General features: G+C 37.9%; 1 protein-coding gene across 1 annotated transcript in view; it reads left to right on the top strand.

Annotated features, from left to right (window-relative positions):
- The window catches only part of rab15 (RAB15, member RAS oncogene family), a 71,043-nt gene that overhangs the window by 40,099 nt on the left and 6,795 nt on the right, over positions 1–24,149 (top strand). Inside the window, exons 2-3 of the mRNA XM_055149440.1 lie at positions 15,241–15,301; positions 15,987–16,047. Coding sequence (XP_055005415.1) covers positions 15,241–15,301; positions 15,987–16,047 — 122 coding nt within the window. The remainder of the gene's footprint in view (positions 1–15,240; positions 15,302–15,986; positions 16,048–24,149) is intronic.

The raw sequence follows: 24,149 nt of genomic DNA on the forward strand, positions 1-24,149 counted from the left end.
AGAACAATATATAACAATACTATACTCCATACAATACTCTATACCAGGGGTCCCCAACCGCCGGGCCGGGGACCAGTACCGGGCCGTGGGTCGTTTGGTACCAGGCTATGAAAACGTGAACCCCCCCTTCTGTACGTTGCACGGACCGTCCTCCCTCCCATACACTGCTATACTAAACCAGGATTAAACCAGGACTAAAACAGGTCTAAACCAGACTAAACAAGTCTAAACCAGGTCTAAAACAGGGTCTAAAACAGGGTCTAAAACAGGGTCTAAAAAAGGTCTAAAACAGGGTCTAAAACATGTCTAAAAACAGGTCTAAAAACAGGACTAAAACACATTTAAAAACAGGACTAAAACATGTCAAAACAGGACTAAAACATGTCAAAAACAGGACTAAAACGGGTCTAAAACAGGGTCTAAAACAGGTCTAAAAACAAGCCTAAAACGGTCTAAAACAGGTCTAAAAACAGGACTAAAACAGGTCTAAAAACAGGACTAAAACAGGTCTAAAACATGTCTAATAACACATCTAAAAACAGGACTAAAACATGTCTAATAACACATCTAAAAACAGGTCTAAAACAGGTCTAAAACAGGTCTAAAAACAGGACTAAAACAGAACTAAAACACATCTAAAAACAGGACTAAAACACGTCTAAAAACAGGACTAAAACACGTCTAAAAACAGGACTAAAACACGTCTAATAACACATCTAAAAACAGGACTAAAACACGTCTAAAAACAGGACTAAAACAGGTCTAAACCAGGGCTAAAACAGGTCTAAAACACGTCTAAAAACAGGACTAAAACACGTCTAAAAACAGGACTAAAACAGAACTAAAACACGTCTAAAAACAGGACTAAAACACATCTAAAAACAGGACTAAAACAGGTCTAAACCAGGGCTAAAACAGGTCTAAAACACGTCTAAAAACAGGACTAAAACACGTCTTATAACACATCTAAAAACAGGACTAAAACACGTCTAAAAACAGGACTAAAACAGGTCTAAAACAGGTCTAAACCAGGGCTAAAACAGGTCTAAAAACAGGACAAAAACAGGTCTAAAAACAGGACAAAAACAGGTCTAAAAACAGGATTTAGCCAGGACTTAACCATGCTGCTGGATTTCTGTACATTATAAACATCCGTCTTGGTCATAGGAGCTGCCTGCAGAAGAAAGCACCGAAATGCATTAGTGGTTTTGTGGGTTAAGCTCGCACATGTGGCCTCATGGAGAAGCAGCTATAGCAACACATACTATTACTTTTTTATTTTTCTTGTCTTAAAATATGAAAAACAGTGGTCCGAAGTTTTTCCTCACTTATTTTATGCATTCAGGGCATCGTAATTATCCACGGTGATCAGTTTATAAGCGCTTTTTACAGTTTTCAGAGGCCAGAGCTGAGTTTTGGAATCATGGTAAAGCTTACAAATAGCATACTAATGAGCACTTCCTGATTATCGGACCAAAAAACACTTTATAATTAGATGCAGACAGTATACAGCAGACTTATTTTGATCCTAAGAGCTGCTTATATAATATATCTCTACTGGAATAAGACACATTTTGCTCAAATACAAAGGGAAAAAAATCTGGTATGGGAATAGAATTTTCTCACACATAAAATACAAAATAAGATCTGAAATTTTGAGATTTAAATTTTGGTATGTCGTTATAGCAGAATTATCTAACGATGAACTAACGCTGTGCAATTAATTTAATTTTGATCACGATTTCAATTTTTGTCTCTAAAACTGATATAATAGAGTTGAAACAATTTAAAGCTTAAGGAAGTTTATTTTGGGATATTTTATATATAAATATGTATATTTATGTAATTTTGTAATATAGGGATTGTAGGACAGCTGGATATATAGTTTATTTTGGATACATTTATGTTTTTCTATGCCTTATTTCATGTTCAAAGTATATTTTATTCATTTTATGTTTTATACATGGCAAAACTGCTCTAAAGTTCATGTTTATAGCCTGAATTTGTTTTGAATTTGAAAGTTTTGTGTAAATTATCAATAACAAAGTGTTTTAGAGAGAAATGCTAAATAAATGCATCATGTAACAAAAAGAATTATCGTGATTTCAATATTGACCAAAATAATCGTGATAATCAAGCAGCCCTACTGTGAACTAAAGTTACATTTTTTTCAGTTTTATGGTGCATTTTTTTCTTCTAACACTTTTTTCCTGGACCTTCATTCAAGTTACCTTTGCTCTGACAATTTCTGCTTTCACATACAAGGCGTCTGTTCTTACTTTGAACTCCATTTTGAGACACAGTGTAGAATTTGGCAGCATCACATCTGAACTCAAAAAGAAACCCGACAGAAATATCTATTGCAAAAGCACTTTGGTCACCTTGAGTGTCATAAAGCGCTCTATAAATAAAGTCTAATTGATTGATATCTTGAAATCTGTTCATCATAGACAGATAATTAGTCTGTAGCCGAAGGTAATGTCTGTTATTGTTTCTATGGCAACAGAGAAGAAGTTGGCCTAAAACTCCTAAAATTATTTGTTCTAATATTTGTTCAAACTAAGATTTGCAAATCAGAAGTGAGCAAATTTTCTGTGTTTCATTTTCACAGTGTCGAAGGTGTGGATGTTACAAAGTTAAACCAGGGAAATTATAACATTTCAAATTAGTTTAGATTAAATCACCAATATTACACTATTTTCTGATCTATGTTATAATGTTTCCTCATCACAAATGTATCTGAAGTTGTGTTTTGTTTCATTCACACGTTTAACACCCAAACCCTGCGTATTTAGGCTGAGTTCTTCTCTCAAACTGAAAACACTCTTTTCCACCTCGTGATGCCATGTGATAATACAGGAAGTGGTCGACTGTGTTTTTAAGCTCCACACACTTTCATTAGAATCATTTGGATAATTTCAGACCTGGAATTATCAATATCTGAAAAACAAAAAGGTAGATTAAAGGTAGCTAATAACTGTAAAACTACCTTTTCATGACATTACAAAGTGGAACATATGGAGTAAGAAAGCTTTCAAAATATTCGTGTGCATAGAATAGAAATCCATGCATATTTGGGAAATCCATGCATATTTGTAGTTGCGCATAAAATAAATATATGTAAACTCTCAAATGAGTCCAGTCGTACGTAAAATATATTGTGTGTATTTCAGAATACGAATTGAAAAGTTACAACTTCAAAAATTACAAATACGAAATGAAAATTTACGATTACGCTTTCATCAGTACGAATACGAATTCACAGACGGGACTTTACTGTCAAAAATACGTCATCACTTCACAGACATTATTTATCAAGCAGAAGAAACATCGATCAAGATCAAGAATGCGCATGCCTAAGTTTGTAGCAGAATGTAAAAATGGCACAACAAGGAGCTACAACAGCTGACCGAAATTTTCATTTGGTAATTGTAATTCTTGACGTCATAACTTTTCAATTCGTATTCTGATGGATAAAATACACACAATATATTTTATGTACGAATGGACCCATTTAAGAGTTGGCAAATATTTATTTTATACGCAACTACAGACAAATATGCATGGATTTCCCAAATGCGCACGGATTTCTATTCTATGCACACAAATATTTTTGAAAGCTTTCTTACGCCATAGGAACAGATCATTTTGAGCTTTGGAGATGTAGACAGAATAATAAACAAGGGCATAGGTTTGGTCTCAGCTTTAATGGAGACATTATCAGCTTACCCCCACTATATGTTTTATGAATTCTTTCCAAAAACACACAGAGTCTGGGCAGGTCCAAAATAAGTGAGAGTTGGTTTCATTTTTCAGTTCGCAAAATGTACAGTTTGTGTCCATTGTTCTTCTAAGATGATTCCTTAGTGGATAACAGCGATGTAGAAGTTTGTCGCAGAGTTCCCTTTGCTTGTTGGTGATGAGGTATTTGTGAGGTTATGTCCGTACATTTATCCATGGAATATTGTCAGTAGAGTCGGCCCTGCTAAGAGTAGAGCTCTGTTTGGGAGGAGCTCTTGTGGTGATAGTCGCTCTTTTTTCCGCGGCGACTCATTATAAGGCAAGTTTAACTGAAGATGAAGCCAAGTAAATTCCTTTTGAAACGCTTTTCAGAATTTGGTGTGCAGCATCTTCACTCACGTCTGCTCAATCCGACATCTTCAGGTGCTGGTCCTGTCCCGCCATTTCCCCAGTTTAGGCTCCTGGCTCCACTAACAGTGTTGGGGAGTAACAGATTACATGTACCGGAGTTACGTAATCAGAGTACAAATTATGAGTAAACTGTATTCAGTTACACTTACTGTTTCAGTGAGTGGTAATTGGATTACAGTTACTTTGTTGAAATAAATGGATTACATGGCGGTATTTTCCTGTTTTCACATTTTGGGCTATATCCCTTTTCTTTTTTTTTTCTCGGTAATTTCACTCATTGCCAGAAACTAAACCAGGTCTAATCCAGGTTTAATCCAGGTCTAAACCAGGTCTAAAACCAGGTCTAAACTAGATCTAAACCAGGACTAAAACCAGGCCAACCTAGATCTAACCAGGTCTAAACCAGGACTAAAACAGGATTTAACAGGTCTAAACCAGGACTAAAACAGGATTTAACAGGTCTAAACCAGGACTAAATCATGCTGTGTGGACGTGTCTCCTCTTCTTCTATCTATAATGTTTTTAATATGGTGAAGTAAAGTCTGGACTTTCTATTTTAGCAAACAAAATAGCTTATGTTATGATATCTTAGTCTTTGCTTCTCTACAGAAAATCAAGTAATCCAAAGTATTCAGATTACGTTACTCACCTTAAGTAATTTAATGGATTACGTTACAAACTACATTCTGGAGTATGTAATCTGTAATCTATAGGGGAATACATTTTAAAAGTCACCTTCCCAACACTGTCCACTAATGACATCACTCTGTTGCAGCCAAGGAAATAGCGACAGGAGTAACCCTGTCGCCATATCACTGAATACATCTCAGAACATCTAATAAACAAAATGTGAACTAAAACGTGTTCAATTAATACTACTGAGTTTGGAAAAATATCAGAATAAATGTATGTTTTTGTTTATTAAAATAAAATGGTAATTATTGGTAGGGACTATTTTGTCTTCCCCAAATATTGGTTGTGACATGTCCCCACCGTCCCTATGCAAATCTACACCCTTAATAATAAATAGTTACTGGTTCCAGGTTTGTTTTTGAGGAGGTAACAATATTATAACATGGCTTAAAGCTCACAAGAGGCAATTTAACATAATATAGGACTTTTCATTTTGTGCCCTCAAACTCCAAGAAAAATCTACTTTACATAAACAGTATGCCCTTTAGATTTTCTTGCCGAGAACTAAGACCTAGCTTGTGGTCATTAATATTGTATACCGTCTTTCCAGTTTATTTCCAGTGTGTTTCTGCGGGTCAGCTTAAACCTACAGCCTATATTTGACAGATAGATACTGTAAGAGCGATGTAGTGGTTACCTCAGGCCATAAAGAGATCTTACTTTATTGCAGAGCTTAAGCACAATGGCCTTGGCTCTAGTGCTGTAATAACAGAGTGGTCCCATGATTTCACTTCAATACACGCACTTGAGAGATACACAGTAGTAGTGTTGTTGTCATGGTGTTATAAAATGTCAACTCAATTTCTGTACTAGGGAATAGACTCGATATTCAAAACCGATTCAGATCCCATGATGATAATAATAATAATTAAAAAAAAAAACACTTTCTTTAGACAATAGAATGTGATTTTCAATATTAAATCTGAGTAATTTCTTTAATATTATCATGCGGTCTTTTGCTGTATTTTTAGGACAAAAAGTCACACTTTTTTTCATGGTTTGGGTGTTTCCTGCGACTTACACTCCAGTGCAACTTATATGTTAAAATTTTGACACTGACAGCCACAAGAGGGCGCTCTAGGCTTGTGTGTCAGTATCTGCTGCTCCTGTTACTCCTGTACCACTGTCACTTGGCTCTACTGCGCATGTCTCCTGCAGAAAGAGCCTCTGTCCTGCTGCAAATAGTGAAATATTCAGCGGAAAAACGTAATTGAGCAGCAAAAAGAAAGTTTGGAGTGAGCGAGAAACTTGTGAGGGACTGGCAAAAGGCGGGGATGGAGAACACAGCTTCACGGGAACTGGAAGGATGCGCCATGTAACTTTCCTGGAAGTCACTGGATGGATCGCGAAAGCCTGGACTTCAGTGACACCGAAACCATCCTGTCGGGATTCAGAATAATTACAAATGGAACTGATGCTGAGTCTGACGACAGGACCGTTTACCTCCAGAGGTTGCGAAGTTGCTCAGAAGTGACACCGAGGATGAAGAATTTATAGATTTAGTGATTTGGAGAGAGGTTGAGAGTTTGTTAAACACGTTCTGTTGTTTGTTATAGTTATCTGCAGAACTGTTCATATGTGACGTTAACAGTCTGTTGTTCTCTGTTCTGTTGTTTTTACTATAAGTTGCCTTTCAAGATGAAATGTGAGTTCATGACAGTTTCCAGTTTTGTAAAATTTATTTCACCCAAAAAGTGCTGGAGCAGCTTATGTATGTTTTTTGTTCTTCATTATGCATTTTTTGGCTGGTGCGATTTATACTCCACAGCGAGTCCAAAAAATATGGTAATCCCTCAGTGGTCCAGGCAGGTTCGATACTGGTCCATGGACGTATATTAGTCCATGTGGTCTTCAATTGCGTGCGGTCATGGGAACAAAACAAGCAGTGGTTGCTTAATAAAATCTAAAATCATTGCATGTCAAAAGTATAATTACAAAGTTCTGAATTATATCCAAATAATCCCATTTTCTTGTCACTTCTGCTGTTCAAAACATGGTTGTAGTCACTGAAAATTCAGTATTTTACTTTTTATATACAGTTAAACAAGATTTAAGGAACAAGAATAAGTCAATATTTGTATGAATAAAAGTTCTAACATTATGAGACATTCTGGACCCAAATCTGCTTGCCTTCTTACGCCCAATTAAAGGCCTAGTCACAATATCAGCTGAACAGATATCATAGAACCAAGACCTGATCCCAAAAAATATATAATTTCAAATTATTATTAACTTAAATATTGTCAATACTTTTACTGCACTGCATAATCAAACTATAATAAGGAAAAACTGTATAAATAGACATTATTTTTTTAGCTACTACTAACCCATAATGGAGCAATACTAGGGATGTAACAATAACCGAAATATCATGATATCGTATCGTCAAAAGTCTCACAATAATATCGTGGGCTATCACAATATATCGAAATACAAGTTCCTTTGCTTAAACGCATGGTTTTATAGTAGAAACAGCTTATAAACATCAGGAACTACATATCCCATGATTCATTTCAGTGCAGACAACATGAAGAAACATGATTTTTGACTTGAATTATTGGGATTATGACGGAAATAATTCACACCAAAATCTTGTCAAGGTATTTTAAAAGCGTCCTATCTACAATTATATCAGCCTCTCCAAAATATCGCAATAAATATCGTACCGTGAGATGCATATCGGGATAATATCGTACTGAGAGATTTAGATATCGTTACATCCCTAAGCAATGCCATTGTTGCACAAAAGTTTCAAAATAAAACTTTGTTAGCCCAATAACATATCGGCCTCTGCAGGATATTTAAATCAGATTATGCAAAAAAAAAAAAAAGTGCAACTATTGGACATATATAAATAGATAAACTGATATATCAACTTATTTCTAGAACTATCATAGCAGTGTTGTAAAGCGCCCTGTTGAAGATTTGACATCATTTTATTTTTCATCGCTAAAAGCCGTTGTCCTTGTGTCCTAATAAAACCTTTAAATCTGGTCTTTATTGTGGCCTCTCGTCTTTTCATTAGTCCTGTTCCGCGGATGGGGCCCGAGGCAAACTCTCAGTGTTAGCTCGACCTTTTCCTTTGCTCCTAACACTCCTAATGTTCCGCACCGAAAGGACAGCGCTCTCATCTGTCCACAACTCCACGCCTTGTTCAGATCAGCTTTGCATGTTAACAAGATACGCCCTGTCGGAAGGACTTTACTGACTTTGTATTTTTAGACTACGGTCAGACTGCAGGGCTTAACGCGCAATTCAGATTTTTTTGTGAAATCCGATTTTTTTTTTCGAGGTCGTTCACATTTCCAGTTAAATGCGACTTGTACGTGATCTCCAGTGTGAACTTTAAACGCCCCAAAAGTGTCCCACATGGGCTTTGGAGGACACGACGATGTCATACGCAGCGAGTGTGCTCAGTGTTTATGGAAGTCGCCTAAACGTAGGGCTTGTATCCCAAAATGCGGTCCAGTTATTCGTAAAATGGACAGGTTACACGTCCACAGCCGCTTTGTTAGTTTGAGTCTTTAGCCTCCTTGTATTTGGCGCACAGGCTCTTTATTTTTCATTGATGTTGGAGCCGGAGGAGCTGGAGGACGTGTCTGGGGTTAAGGAAGTCTGGGAGTCCCTGCTTATACTGCTGCCCCCGTGACCCGAAAGAAAACGGATGGATGGACGTTGGAGCCAGGACCCACCTGTAGCCGTGCTTGGACATTTCTTTGGCAATCATTTTTTTTAAAACGCACGTGTTCTGATAAGACCCCTCCAATTTGTCCTGAATACAGCGATGCCCCAAATATTAATAAACTCGCTAACCTCGCTTTCTCTACGTCGACTAGACTCCGAGCCTGACGTGTAGGTGGGATGAATGCGACCTGGCCGTTCAGACTGAAGTCGCATGTCAAAAGATCGGATATTGCAGTGGACCAAACAGAAAGGCAAAGACAAGGTATAAAAATACGTTTAAATTTAATAAAAGATAGATAAAAAGACATAATTTAACAAAGGCTCAAATTAGGCAAATTATTAACAAACAAAAAAGCCACATAAATCAAACTGAACAGAACAAAACTAACCCCACCAGACAAAGGAACAGGGGTTTTTAAATACTTGAGGACCAACTAAAGCTAAACACAAGAGGTAGGAATTACACTAAATAATTAACTAAACTACAAACTTAATCAAAGTAACAAAAAGGCAAATAATTATAATACAGAAAATAATAAAGTGACCTTAACACAAACTAAACAAAACTAACTAAATAGTGCTACCTCCCCCCCTTGTTGAGTCATGATGGTCTCTCCCAAGGGTCCTACATCCAGCGCTCAAAAAAACAAAAAGAAGTGCAAGTAAATCAGACTTATATTAACTAAAATGTGTGCACTCAAATTAGAATATAAGTCTACATAAAGGAATTAAATTATGTGAAATGTGATTAACTTAATGTAAATGAAATAATACTGACACTGTGGAGTGGTGGCAGAGGTATCCGCCACAGATATGTATCGGTTTTTGGAGCACATATCCAAGTGTCCTGGGTCACATTTGAAAAAAATCTGATCTGTGTTGTTCAGACTGTCATTAAAAGATCAGATACAGGAGCATAGGGGCGAAAAAATCAGATTTGGGTCACTTCAGGCTGCAGTCTGAACATATCCCTAGACAGATTCATTTCTATTGTAGCCAAGTAACTGCAATGTTATACGGTTAATAACGCAAATTGAACTGTTTTAGGCATAACATGTTGTCCACTGTCTGAATAATCCTTTTGTATTGTGGCCTGGTTTGTACTTGGATGAGAGACCACTGGGAAAACTATAATCTACTTTTACTTTACTAATGAACAGGGTTGGGAAATGACTAGACTAAAGCTCTGTTGCTCAAATTAGACTTAAAGGGACAGTCCGGAATTTTGGACATAGAGCCTCATTTCCTAGTGAGCCGGAGTGTTGGAGACGTGTGGAGACACTTTTTAAAATATTCCATCCAGTCCTTGTATTTGCAGAGGTCACTGGTGCTAGACTAGTGCATGTCAATGGCCATAGTTATCCTGCCACTAAAAACAGTCTTACCCACTCCACAAAACACCTGAAGCAAATCTGTTATTAGGCCAGACTGTTGATGTGAATGTCTGTGTTGATAGAATAATGTTTGAAATAAAACTAACTTTGCATCGCATGAATCTTCGCGTGTTGAGGGACTATTTTCTCATATATCAGTTAGGGATGGGAAATTTTCTTAATCGATCGTCAGAAGAATTAACGATCGATTATCGATTAATCATTAACGTTTTTATATTAAAATTATCATCATTATTATTACTATCTGCACTACTAATCTGCATAAATAAATTCAACTTTACGACATATAAACCGTAACGACTCTAGAGCCACATCAATCCGTTTGACATGATAATGTGTTTAATTCAGTTTTGCGCAACTTTCACAGAAACGAAACTTAAAACCGCATCGCTAATTTGCATAAACTAAGCGAAGATAAAACTACAGCTCTTGTGTCGCTGATGCGGTCAATTTCTGTAGGATTAAAAGACAAGACTCGGTGGAATACAGGTATTTACCATATTTGCGTTTGTCAAAACCAGGACACCGTACGAGGGGAGGGAGGTGGGATCTCGTCATTGACATTGCGCGACTCTCACCTGGCAAAACTTTTTCCCACTGGACACAGAAACATATGTGCTGCTTTGTACACTGTGCACATGGACTCACACTTGTCCGAACGCAACGGAGCGTGGATTTTCTTGTACAAGTCATCGTTAAATATACATTTGTTCTTCAGTACGCTGCAGACTGACCGACTGTTTGTGTTTGCTCCTTCTGAGTGCAGAGACACATGTACTGACCCCTGTTTGGTCACACTACGCACAGCAACCTACATTCGGTTTGTCGATTAAAATTAACGTAATCGATGAAATTCTTAATGATCAATTATCGATTAATCATGCCCATCCCTAATATCAATCCGCCGCTGCCCAGCTTTCTATCAGGAAATACAACTCACTGCTGCTGCTCAAACATAAATCCTTCAAATGCAAGGTTGGTTTTACTTCTAAAATTATTCTTTTGTGAAAATTTCAAAATCTAAATCTAAATGTAAATCTAAATCGCAATATATCATGTTTTAGTATCGGGATATATCGGGATATACTGAATCGTGACATGCGAATCATGATATGTATCGTATCGTCAGACTCCTAGTTTCTACTTTACTGCTACTTTTACTTCCATTTCTGTAAGTTTGAAGTATCAGCAGGTACTTGTACTTCGTGCTTTCGCATATCCTGGCAAATTACGGCAAACCTGCCCCTTGTGTTTTGTGTGAATCACTGAAGTCGTGACTCAGCCTCGGGTGAACTTTAATTAATTTCTGTGGGATTAGTGCAGTGTATAAAGCCAGAGGATTCTTTGAGGTTACATTAGAATAGACAGCCATAAGCCCCAGTAATTATCCCTGCAGAGTTACTTTTCTCCGTCTGATGCCCAGCCAATAAAAAATCAAATGTACAGAGAAGGTACACTTGCATTAAAGTTTAAAAAAAAATTCACATTTTCAAAGCTGCTTGTGCAATGTTTAAAAATTCAAATGACAGGCTAGACTGCTTTTTTGTGTGTTTGTGATCTGTAACCTGCTTGTTTCCATAGAGATGTCATCACTCTCTGTCTGGAATATTCCACAGTATAACAATAAACAGCTCTACTTTACATTTATTCAATTACAGGTGGATTTATAGCTCAAAAATACTTAGAAAAACAGCATTTTGGCGGTAGCGAGCAGCGTCGCCTCTCCACAGATCTGACCTGTAACTTCGTCTGGTTTGGTCTCCATGAAGATAGAAAGGTTTAATGCCATACTGTGAAACATTCCAGACAAATTACAAAACATGTCCATGAAGAAAAGCTTTTGACGGACCCTCTGATGGACTTGTTTAATATTGTGATTTCCCAAAAAGAAAGAAAACCTTTTCACTTATTTGGCTTGAGTTTTGTAAAATAATGTATGCATAATTAATCCGTGTATCCTTCGTTTCATTCGTTTTTCAAAATAAAACAACAACAAAAAAACAAAATGCAAAAAAACGGATAACAATTAATTTTTCAGTTTTTGTGTTTAAATGAATAATGAAAAAAAAAATAGATAACATCCATTTCCCTTTTCCAGTGTATACGGACTGAACCAGGACTGAACTGGTCTCACTCCTGGTCTCAGTGTCGGTCTGGTCCCAGTCTCAGTCCCGGTCTCAGTTCTGGTCTGGTCCCATTCTGGTCCTGGTCTCAGTTCTGATCACCCGACAGTCTACGCGGGCGCACCTTCAGGCCCTGGTTCAGTCCTAGTTCAGTCCTGATTCAGTCCTGGTTTAGTCCTGGTTCAGTCCTTGTTCAATCCGGCATCACACTTTAAGTCATGAAAATGTGAAATGGCCATTATCCAAAAACTGAAAAAATGAATCGTTATGTTTTTTTATTTTGGTTTTGGAAAATAGTTGTTTTTTAATTTTCTTATTTTTGGTTTTATTTTGAAAAATGAATGAACGAATGATACACGGATTATAATTCCACCATAATTCTATAATTTATTAATTGTTGCCAAAATAATAAAATTCCATGTGAATATTGACATAACTTGTTTTATATAACGTACTGTGTCTGCCATATTTGTATGACCTGATAAGAGTTTTCTTCTATCTGTGGACTCCTCATATTGACTTTTTCTTCTCACTTCCCTCACACCGACTGATGCATCGATCGAGGCAACTTAACCCCCAGCACTCAGCTTACTGAATCATTATAGACACATTATAGACACATTCTGTTCAAACAGCCTTTTAGGTCACTTAACGGTCATATATAAACTATAAACTACCATATCTTCTGCTAAGCTTCATATTGTATTCTTGATTGGAAATTAGTTGAATAAAAATCAGCTTTTAAAGAGGTCTGGACAGGAAATCAAAATTATTAGATTTAAGTCTCATGATAGGATAGCATCACGGTACGATATTTATTGCGATATCGTGGGAAAACTCACGATATGGTGGGGAGGCTCACGATTAGGGATGTAACAATATCCAAATCTCTCTGTACGATATTTTCACGATATAAATCTCACTGTATGATATTTATTGCGATATTTTGTGGATGATAACAAACTGTTGCGTATTTTTCCTCGTAAAATGCCTCGAAAAGACTTAATCCAAAGAATTAAGACTTAAAAGTGCTTAGAACTGTTATTTCTTAATGTAGTCTACACCGAAATGGAGCAAAGGATCATGGTCTATGTAGTTCCCTCTGTCTTTTTTTAGCTATTGTTGCACCTTAACTCTTAATTTAAGCAAAGAGACTTTTAATTCGATATATTGTGATGGTCCACGATGTTATTGTGAGACTTTTGACAAAATTATATCACGATATTTCGGTTATTGTTACATTCTTATTGATCATAGATTTGCCCAAAACATGTGACATATATTTCAAAATGCTGATGTGTGAATGATGATACAGAAATGTTATGCTTCTTCAGACATTATAAAGACATTCTCTTTGTATGTTTGATTTTATGAATTATAACATCAACCTGCCCAGGGACGACAGGTGGAAATGAGCACTGACACTACAACCTGGTACACTGTTAAAATATTAGAATAGAATAGAAGCCTTTATTGTCATTATACAGTATAATGAAATTCAGAAAATGTACGTTCAAGACGCAAAAACACACACAAAAAACACAAAAAAAGGAGCATAGATACAGAGAGCTGAAGTCGCTGCATCTTTGTGCGCCGCCATTCACACATAAACATAAATGTTAAGGTTAATATATATTGTTCACTGTCCCTGTCTCATTAAATAAATAAACTAAAGTAAATATTTTTTTTCTTTTTTAGTATTTATATGTCCTACTTTCAGTGTTGGGGAGTAACAGATTACATGAGTTACGTAATCAGAGTACAAATTATGAGTAACTGTATTCAGTTACAGTTACTGTACAGTGAGCGGTAATCGGATTACAGTTACTTTGTTGAAATAAATGGATTACAGGGCAGTATTTTCCTGTTTTCACATTATGTTTATTTTTATTTTTACTTATTTATTTTTCGGTAATTCCACTCATTGCTGGAAACTAAACCAGGTCTAAAACCAGGTCTAAACCAGGATTAAAACCAGGTCTAAACCAGGTCTAAAATCAGGTCTAAACCAGGACTAAAACCAGGTCTAAACCAGGTCTAAACCAGGACTAAAACCAGGTCTAAACCAGGTCTATCTAGATCTAAACCAGGATTAAACCAGATCTAAACTAGATCTAAACCAGGACTAAAACCAGGTCTAAACCAGGTCTAATCTAGATCTAAACCAGGATTAAACCAGATATAAACTAGATCTAAACTAGGACTAAAACCAGGTCTAAACCAGGACTAAAACCAGGACTAAACCAGGTCTAATCTAGATCTAAACCAGGATTAAACCAGATCTAAACTAGATCTAAACCAGGACTAAAACCAGGTCTAAACCAGGACTAAACCAGGACTAAAACCAGGTCTAAACTAGATCTAAACCAGGACTAAAACCAGATCTAAACTAGATCTAAACCAGGACTAAAACCAGGTCTTAACCAGGACTAAACCAGGACTAAAACCAGGTCTAAACTAGATCTAAACCAGGACTAAAACAGGATTTAACAGGACTAAACCATGCTGCGTGGACGTGTCTCCTCCTCTTCTATCAATAATATTTTTAATACAGTTAAAATATCCTGGTCTTTGCTTCTCTACAGCAAATCAAGTAATCCAAAGTATTCAGATTACGTTACTCACTTTGAGTAATTTAATGGATTACGTTACAAACTACATTTTGGGGTATGTAATCTGTAATCTGTAGGGGAATACATTTTAAAAGTAACCTTCCCAACACTGCCTACTTTACACAAAATCGATCATTGTGAGCTTTAAATCGGGTTATACACGTTGATACATCATTAAAAACATACCTGGAGGTGTTTTGTTTTATTCACACATTTTTGAGCAACGCAAAGCCCAAAATACTTCAGTCTCCAAAACTCAGAATGCTTTGTTACAGGGATTGTCAAGTGTACATAATGCAAGATAACATTGCAGCCATGATTTAAACTGTATACATTTTATTTGGACATGAATTGGTTTCTGGCTATCGTACTGTTTTGTAATTTCGTATGGACTAAGGTGGAAATGTACAGTATAAGTATGTATCTGGGAGTTCTTTCTTCAATTTCAAGATGGAGCCAAAATGTAATCAACCCCAAGGGATCAACAAAGGGAAACATGTCATAATTTGTCATTGTTAGGGATTTTAGATTGTGAGGTATGACTCATAATTTATTTATTTTATTTATTTTCTTGTGTTTCAGGAGTCGACTTTAAGATGAAGACCCTGGTCATAGACGGCATCAAAGTACGGATACAGATTTGGTAAGTTTGCTGTACCTTTATCCATTTTATTTAAAGGTGCAGTATGTAACTTTTCCGGTCCGTCCTTTGCTTGTCTCCATGAAGATTGCCTGGAAAGTTCCACAGTATGGCATTAAACTTATCCAGGCTTCACGTATTACATTATGACTGCTAAAAGAAGTAAAAACCCATGTATTATCAATATGACTGGGCTCGCTTCTCCACAGATCTTACCTAGGCTGTAGCTTGACCTTTATAGAAGTAGAGGAACGTTTAAAATCATTGTGGGCTGAGTTTTACCATCTTAAAAATATTTAATTGTGTGTGTTTGTGTGAGAATGTTTATGTTTGTGTTTATTCATTCGTTATTCATTTTTATGTTTTTATTATTATTTTTTGGTGAGAAGTCACTAATTAATGGGGGGAAGGGATAAAAAAACATTTCACTTTTCAAGATCAGACTGGAGTTTTGCCATGACAGTAACGCTAACTCATGCTAATGCGCACTTCCTGATTATTGGAAAACGGAGCGCTTTCTAATACTTCTAATGCTCAAATTCATGGGAGCTTTTACACAACACTGTGGAATATTGTTTGGAAAAGCAATAACATCTCCATGGAGACAACCTTTACAAGAAAAGTTTCACAGTGCACCTTTAATTTATCTGTAAATTATTAAAAATACAGTTGTTTATTTTGATTATAGGGACACAGCAGGACAGGAGAGATACCAGACCATTACAAAACAGTACTACAGACGCGCCCAGGTAAGTACGGATATCATTCTTAGCAACAGATAATTTGGTAGGGTAAATGTAATTCCCGGTTAATGCGTTTCTACTGCAAAATATCTGTGAAAATGTCTAGCGTATTTTCCACCAGCTTCATGAATCTGCCCCTTCACCAAATCTTCATTCAACAAGGTCGACAGTGGACATGTTCTCTCCTTGAAGAATTTATCCACAAAGGCACTAGGTTCTGGAACAGTCTCCCATTATCAATAAGAGACTCTAACACTGGCCACTTTCAAATCACACTTGAAACAGTGCCTATTAAATAAATAAATAAATAAATAAGATATTCCACAACTATCAAGGTAAGAAAGATGAAAACTTGAAGGTGAACGACTTGCATTAGTGAACTACTACTGAGCAAAACTAACTTTATGATCACGAATAAAACATAAGTAATAAGTGATTCATTAATAATTAACTTATTAACTCAGATTAATACTGCAATGAAAATGAAAAATCGATTGATGTAGATATTAGCACAGATAGACTTGTGCATCTTAAATGATAGACATGTAATCTGTGAATATTTGTAGCATTCAAACTGCACAAATCTCTCTGTCTGTGTTAATATCTACATCAGACATGTCAAACTCAGGCCCAGGGGCCAAATTTGGCCTACGATATAATTATATTTGGCCCGCAACATCATATCAAATATGTATTAGAGCTGGTCCACTGGCTACAGATAGATTATAGAGACATTATTTATTTAACATCTTATTATTATTTTATATTATGCTTGTTCTGGATTCAATGTTTAAGCAAAACTATTAAACATTTATTTTAATAAGAAAAGGTTCAACATTACATATCTCGAAAGAAGAGAAAGCATGCAGATGTTGTTGAAATTAAAATAAAAATATTAAGTGTGGCCCACGACTTAGTCCCAATTTTTTATTTTGGCCCTCTGTGAATTGGAGTTTGACACACCTGATCTACATCATGAAATCAGTTTTTAATTTTAATTATAGAATCAGTCTGAGTTAACACGTGACTTGGGTTTTATTCATGACCATAAAGTTAGTTTTGCTCACCAATACTAGTCCTTCTTCACTTTAAAGTTTTCATCTTTCTTACTTTGATAGTTGTGGATAAATTCTTCAAGGACAGAATATGTCTTTTGTCGACCTTGTTGGATGAAGATTCGGTTTGTGATGGGGCAGATTTATGAAGCTGGTGGAAAATACGCAAGACAGATATTTTGCTGTAGAAAAGCATTAACTGGGAGTTACGTTTACCCTACACCGTTGTGAAAAATGTCTATAAAAAGAAAAAAAAAAAGTAATAATAATAAGTTACATGAAATCAAATATGCAGCTTGTGATGTTGAGCTCATCATAACTGGCTTTAACATGCATACTTAGTGTATATTTTTACAGTTTCAGCGGTTGCCATGGCGACCCGCGTCTCCTCTCACAGCAGCGATCTTTTATGTCCTGTTTCACTACATCTTTATATCTACCCTTTGGTCTTCTCCTCTTTGGATGTGGTGAAAGAAGACATACTTCTTGCTGGTTTTCATCATAACAGATATACAGCAAAGTATTCTGGGTATTCTGTAGGGATTTAACGATATCAAAACCCCTCGATACGACATTTTCTCAGTAGATGCTGCACTACTTATCCAAACATGAAATTTACTGGTTCCAACTTTTTGTGAAACCACATTAATAAACACTTACAGAAATGACTATTAATATCAGTGCCAGATCATTTTTACTGATTATAAATATCACAAACAATTAAAAGTAACAGTCAGTGAATTCAAGTAGTTAGCATAACAATTAGCATCGCGAAAATTAGCATATCAACATCGGGCTAATTTACATAACAATGACGCATCAAAAACGTGCTAACTAGAACATTTCAAACACAAAAACAAATATTACAGGTGTATAATTATGTTTTACCATGTAATACTTAAACAAACACCAAAAGAAAACACCAGAACAGAAGAGCGGCCATTTTGTCAAAGTGAGGCCCGAACAACAACATCCTGTCTAACGTTGTTCTTTTACTATTATTACTAAAAGAATAAATTAAAGTGGCCACTAGATGGTGTAATTTAGTAAGCAAAAATCATAAGACAGTCATGTATAGTAAACATAACAATATGCATCTCATGGTTCGATATTTGTTGCGATGTTTTGTGGAGGTTTATAAAATTGTGAATATGCTACTTTTTCCTTTTAAAAGCCTTGGGAAAAGCCTTGAGAAGCATTTGTTACTGTTATAATATGAAGAATTAAGATTTAAAAGTGTTTAATAACAGTTATGTCTTCATGTAGTCTGCATTAACAGCACCAAAGGATCATGGTCAATGTAGTTGCCTCCGTGTTGCACCAAGGCCAGTTTATTTGTAGCACAGTTCATACACAAAGTTGCTGAAATGGGCGGGTTTTAACGTTTTGGAATTTTACGGGCAGGTAGAGATTACACACAGGCGGGTCGGGACTAAATCAGGACTAAACCAGGACTAATCTTGGACTTAAGAGAGAGAGAGAAAAAGTCCAATCGGACGAAGGCAGCACTTACCTCCGTGCCCGTGGAGATCTGCTCCGTTTTGCCTGTGGTCGCGGGCGCACCTTCGAGTCAGTCCCGACAGTGAGTCCTGGTTCAGTTCTGGCTTAGTCCTGGTTTACTCCTTGTTTTAGTCCTAGTTCAGTCCTGGTTTAGTCCTCCTGGTTCTGTCCTGGAATCAGCCCTGGATCAGCCCTGGGTTAGTCCTGGTTTAGTCTTGGTTCAGTCCGTGGCGTGTGCGGCACAAAAATCCAGCATCTCGATCAGTGTTTCTTCTTCTAATGCCTGTGAAGTGATGACAGTCGAATCTTGTCTGTGAATTGGTATTCGTACTGAAGAACGCGTAACCGTTTCATTTAATTTTGTGATTGTAATTCTTGAAGTCATAACTTTTCAGTTCATATTCTGATGGATATTTCGCTTTGTCTGTGACTTATCAGAGGCACGGGCGGCTAACGGGTGGAATGTTAACGGGTCCGGGCGGGTCCTGGTTTAACTTGGATAAAATCACAGATTAACGGGCGGGTACGGTGCTGTACTGCGCAGGTGCGGGTGGGTCTCCAAAAATGGACCCGTGCAGGACTCTAGTCTGCATTCACAGCACCAAAGGATCATGGTCAATGTAGTTCCTTCTGTTTTTTAGCTGTTGCTGCACCATGGCAAGTTTATTTGTACAGCACAATTCATTCAAAGTGCTTTACAGAAGAAGAAACACATTACAATCACAAAGACACACATTAAAATCACCACAACTATGAATTTAAGCAAAGCGACTTGTTATTCGATATATATTGTAATGACCCACGATATTCTTGTGAGACTTTTGACGATACGATATCACAATGTTACTGTTACATCCCTCGTACTCTGTGTTCCAACATGAATACACACTGAACTGCATTGAGGCGTACTGAATTAGGAACACAGGTTATGCCAATTTGGATACAGCCGGTTCTGTTCTTTGGCCGGACACAGTGAAATTGTATCTTTATAATGTGAGATTGAAAGTGAAATGAACCCACTGAATCTGTAATACATCATTTGGTGCTCTGTGATGGAGGAGTCTGTTCTGAATGTATTTGAATTTACCACAGAAATAGACCACGGAAATATACAGATGAAATATAAAGCAAAGAGAGGCGAGTTTATTTGTAGAGCACAGTTCGTACGCGAAGTAATTCAAAGTGCTTTACAGAATAATAAACACATTACAACCACAATACAAACAAATCAAAATATAAATAATCATCGTAAAATGTATAAATAGAGACATTAAATGAGAGAGAATGAGATATAAGAGTGAGGAGTGAAAACCTCTCACAGTTTTGAGCCTGGATTTAAACAGAGTCAAAATAAAAGCCTGTCTCACATCTTTTCCTGGTTTTAGCTGCATAAAAATGAGACATAGTTAGTCTAGCAGCTGAAATACTCTTTCGTGACTTGGAAGACCTTCAAATAACTAACTGAAAATGCAAAATACACTGTAAATTATATCATTGGGTTTAAAGGGCCCATATTATGCTATTTTCTGATTTGTGTTATAATGTTGTTTCCTCATCAAGGACACACCCGGAGTTGTGTTTTGTTTCATTCACGTGTGCAGAAAAATCGTCGCCTCCATTATTTTCTGTGAGCCAACACGTATCCGCTCTGTGATCGACAAAAGGAGCTGTAAACTTTGAGGAGATTCACGAGAGCTGCAGGAGCGACGAGGAAAGCCCCGGTGTTCAACTCTGCAAAACACCGGCTCTTCTCCTGTTTGTCTCTGCGTGGGGAAACTCTCTCGCCTCTCGCTAAATTCACTATAACCTTTTCAAACCAGTGCCTTTCCTTTGCTCTCACATGTCTCTCCTTTTAGAATCTGCTGTTCAAACGCTAATTTATAACACAGCAAGAGTTTTGTCAAAGCCTTTTTAAAAGCCGTGACACGTGGCGTTCAGTGTGTGTCGACGCGTGGGTTTGATGCGTTTTGATGTGCGTTCGCCTTTAGTAGTGTAATAGTACTCGAGACCGGCCTTGAGACCTTTTTTTTAAGGTCTTGGTCTCGTCTCGGACTTGACCACATTTAGACTTGGTCTTGTCTCGGTCTTGAAGGAGCTTGGACTCGGTTTTGTCTCAGTCTTGAAGGAGCTTGGACTCGGTTTTGTCTCAGTCTTGAAGGAGCTTGGACTCAGTTTTGTCTCATTCTTGATGGAGCTTGGACTCAGTTTTGTCTCATTCTTGGAGGAGCTTGGACTCGGTTTTGTCTCGTTCTTGAAGGAGCTTGGACTCAGTTTTGTCTCATTCTTGGAGGAGTTTGGACTCGGTTTTGTCTTGTTCTTGAAGGAGCTTGGACTCGGTTTTGTCTTGTTCTTGAAGGAGCTTGGACTCAGTTTTGTCTCAGTCTTGGAGGAGCTTGGACTTGGTTTTGTCTTGTTCTTGAAGGAGCTTGGACTCGGTTTTGTCTTGTTCTTGAAGGAGCTTGGACTTGGTTTTGTCTTGTTCTTGAAGGAGCTTGGACTCGGTTTTGTCTCAATCTTGAAGGAGTTTGAACTCGGTTTTGTCTCAGTCTTGAAGGAGCTTGGACTTGGTTTTGTCTTGTTCTTGAAGGAGCTTGGACTTGGTTTTGTCTTGTTCTTGAAGGAGCTTGGACTCGGTTTTGTCTTGTTCTTGAAGGAGCTTGGACTCGGTTTTGTCTTGTTCTTGAAGGAGCTTGGACTCGGTTTTGTCTCAATCTTGAAGGAGTTTGAACTCGGTTTTGTCTCAGTCTTGAAGGAGCTTGGACTCGGTTTTGTCTTGTTCTTGAAGGAGCTTGGACTTGGTTTTGTCTTGTTCTTGAAGGAGCTTGGACTCGGTTTTGTCTTGTTCTTGAAGGAGCTTGGACTCGGTTTTGTCTCAGTCTTGAAGGAGCTTGGACTTGGTTTTGTCTTGTTCTTGAAGGAGCTTGGACTTGGTTTTGTCTTGTTCTTGAAGGAGCTTGGACTCGGTTTTGTCTTGTTCTTGAAGGAGCTTGGACTCGGTTTTGTCTTGTTCTTGAAGGAGCTTGGACTCGGTTTTGTCTCAATTCTTGAAGGAGTTTGACTCGGTTTTGTCTCAGTCTTGAAGGAGCTTGGACTCGGTTTGTCTTGTTCTTGAAGGAGCTTGGACTTGGTTTTGTCTTGTTCTTGAAGGAGCTTGGACTCGGTTTTGTCTTGTTCTTGAAGGAGCTTGGACTCGGTTTTGTCTTGTTCTTGAAGGAGCTTGACTCGGTTTTGTCTTTCTTGAAGGAGTTTGACTCGGTTTGTCTCGTCTTGAAGGAGCTTGGACTCGGTTTTGTCTTGTTCTTGAAGGAGCTTGGACTCGGTTTTGTCTTGTTCTTGAAGGAGCTTGGACTCGGTTTTGTCTTGTTCTTGAAGGAGCTTGGACTCGGTTTTTGTCTCAGTCTTGAAGGAGCTTGGACTTGGTTTTGTCTTTCTTGAAGGAGCTTGGACTTGGTTTTGTCTTGTTCTTGAAGGAGCTTGGACTCGGTTTTGTCTTGTTCTTGAAGGAGCTTGGACTCGGTTTTGTCTTGTTCTTGAAGGAGCTTGGACTCGGTTTTGTCTCAATCTTGAAGGAGTTTGAACTCGGTTTTGTCTCAGTCTTGAAGGAGCTTGGACTCGGTTTTGTCTTGTTCTTGAAGGAGCTTGGACTTGGTTTTGTCTTGTTCTTGAAGGAGCTTGGACTCGGTTTTGTCTTGTTCTTGAAGGAGCTTGAACTCGGTTTTGTCTCAGTCTTGAAGGAGCTTGGACTTGTTTTTGTCTTGTTCTTGAAGGAGCTTGGACTCGGTTTTGTCTTGTTCTTGAAGGAGCTTGGACTCGGTTTTGTCTTTCTTGAAGAGCTTGGACTCGGTTTTGTCTTGTTCTTGAAGGAGCTTGGACTCGGTTTTGTCTCATTCTTGAAGGAGCTTGGACTCAGTTTTGTCTCATTCTTGAAGGAGCTTGGACTCGGTTTTGTCTCGGTCTTGAAGGAGCTTGGACGCGGTTTTGTCTTGTTCTTGAAGGAGCTTGGACTCGGTTTTGTCTCAATCTTGAAGGAGCTTGGACTCGGTCTTGTCTCGGTCTTGAAGGAGCTTGGACTCGGTCTTGTCTCAATCTTGAAGGAGCTTGGACTCGGTTTTGTCTCAATCTTGAAGGAGCTTGGACTCGGTTTTGTCTCAGTCTTGAAGGAGCTTGGACTCGGTCTTGTCTCGGTCTTGAAGGAGCTTGGACTCGATCTTGTCTCAATCTTGAAGGAGCTTGGACTCGATCTTGTCTCAATCTTGAAGGAGCTTGGACTCGGTCTTGTCTCGGTCTTGAAGGTGCTTGGGCTCGGTTTTGTCTCATTCTTGAAGGAGATTGAACTCGATTTTGTCTCGGTTTTGAAGGCGCTTGGACTCGGTTTTGTCTCGGTCTTGAAGGAGCTTGGACTCGGTCTTGTCTCGGTCTTGAAGGAGCTTGGACTCGGTCTTGTCTCGGTCTTGAAGGAGTTTGGACTCGGTTTTGTCTCGGTCTTGAAGGAGCTTGGACTCGGTTTTGTCTCGGTCTTGAAGGAGCTTGGATTCGGTCTTGTCTTGGTCCTGAAGGCGCTTGGACTCGGTCTTGGAGGAGGTTGGACTCTCTCGAGTTTTGACATTTGACGAGTGATAAAATGGAGATAGATTTATAAAAACATTGAAATAAATGTGCCAAAATAACTGTAAAATACAAATAAATGTTGAAAATTACAAAGGTGGCCCCGATTTGGTCTCGATGGGCAGTGATCTCGGTCTCGACTCTCAGAGGTCTTGGTCTTGTCCTGGTTTTGGGACCCTGTAATCTCGGTCTCAATGAGTGCAGTCTTGACTACAACACCTTGTGATATCCTGACGCGGTAGTTTTCAAGTTAACACCTAACTTTTATCTTTTGTTTAGTAGAGATTGACAATCCCTGATCTGAAATTATCACAAGATGGAACCGAGTGTTTTCTGTTTGAGAGAAAAACTTTAAAGGTTGTATAGAGGATTTTTTTAAGGGAAGTGACATACAGTGACGGTCCTTTTTCAAATGTTGTACATGAGTGACACCACCTTCCTCCTCCACCGCTCCTTCAGTAGAAACATCTCCTCCCGCCTCTTTACTCTAGAAATCACGCTTGTTTACATCCAGTGCGTGTTCAGAATTACTGTTGAAGTGACCTGTTTAGAAATAATTTATCGACCAGCGCATCAGTTTTTAGACCGTTCATCTGCTTCATTCGTCCAATCGCTGGAAGAAATCTCCAAGAATCACATCAGTTTGTCTTGGCTCCTTTTCCCCTTCTCTTCTTCTTTCAGCGACCTCAAAAATTGACTTTCTTTTACGGCGAACCGGTCGTTGATTCTCGTCCGCCATCGCAACAAACTTTGTGCAAATTACGAGGAAGCTACAGTTTGAAAAATTCTCTAAAAACTGCTGCATAAACTACATAATCCCCGCGCACCGACGAGTCAGTTACAGTAGAAACGTAGGGAGTTTGATTGACAACCTAACAGCCAATAGGAAATGAGGCAGCCTTGTTTTCTATTGGCTGATGTTTATCTGGCCTCACTACGTCCACAGTT

This window comes from Boleophthalmus pectinirostris, unplaced genomic scaffold, assembly GCF_026225935.1.
Source record: "Boleophthalmus pectinirostris isolate CB_2022bp ecotype Guang Dong unplaced genomic scaffold, ASM2622593v1 HiC_scaffold_13, whole genome shotgun sequence".
NCBI lineage: Eukaryota > Metazoa > Chordata > Actinopteri > Gobiiformes > Gobiidae > Boleophthalmus > Boleophthalmus pectinirostris.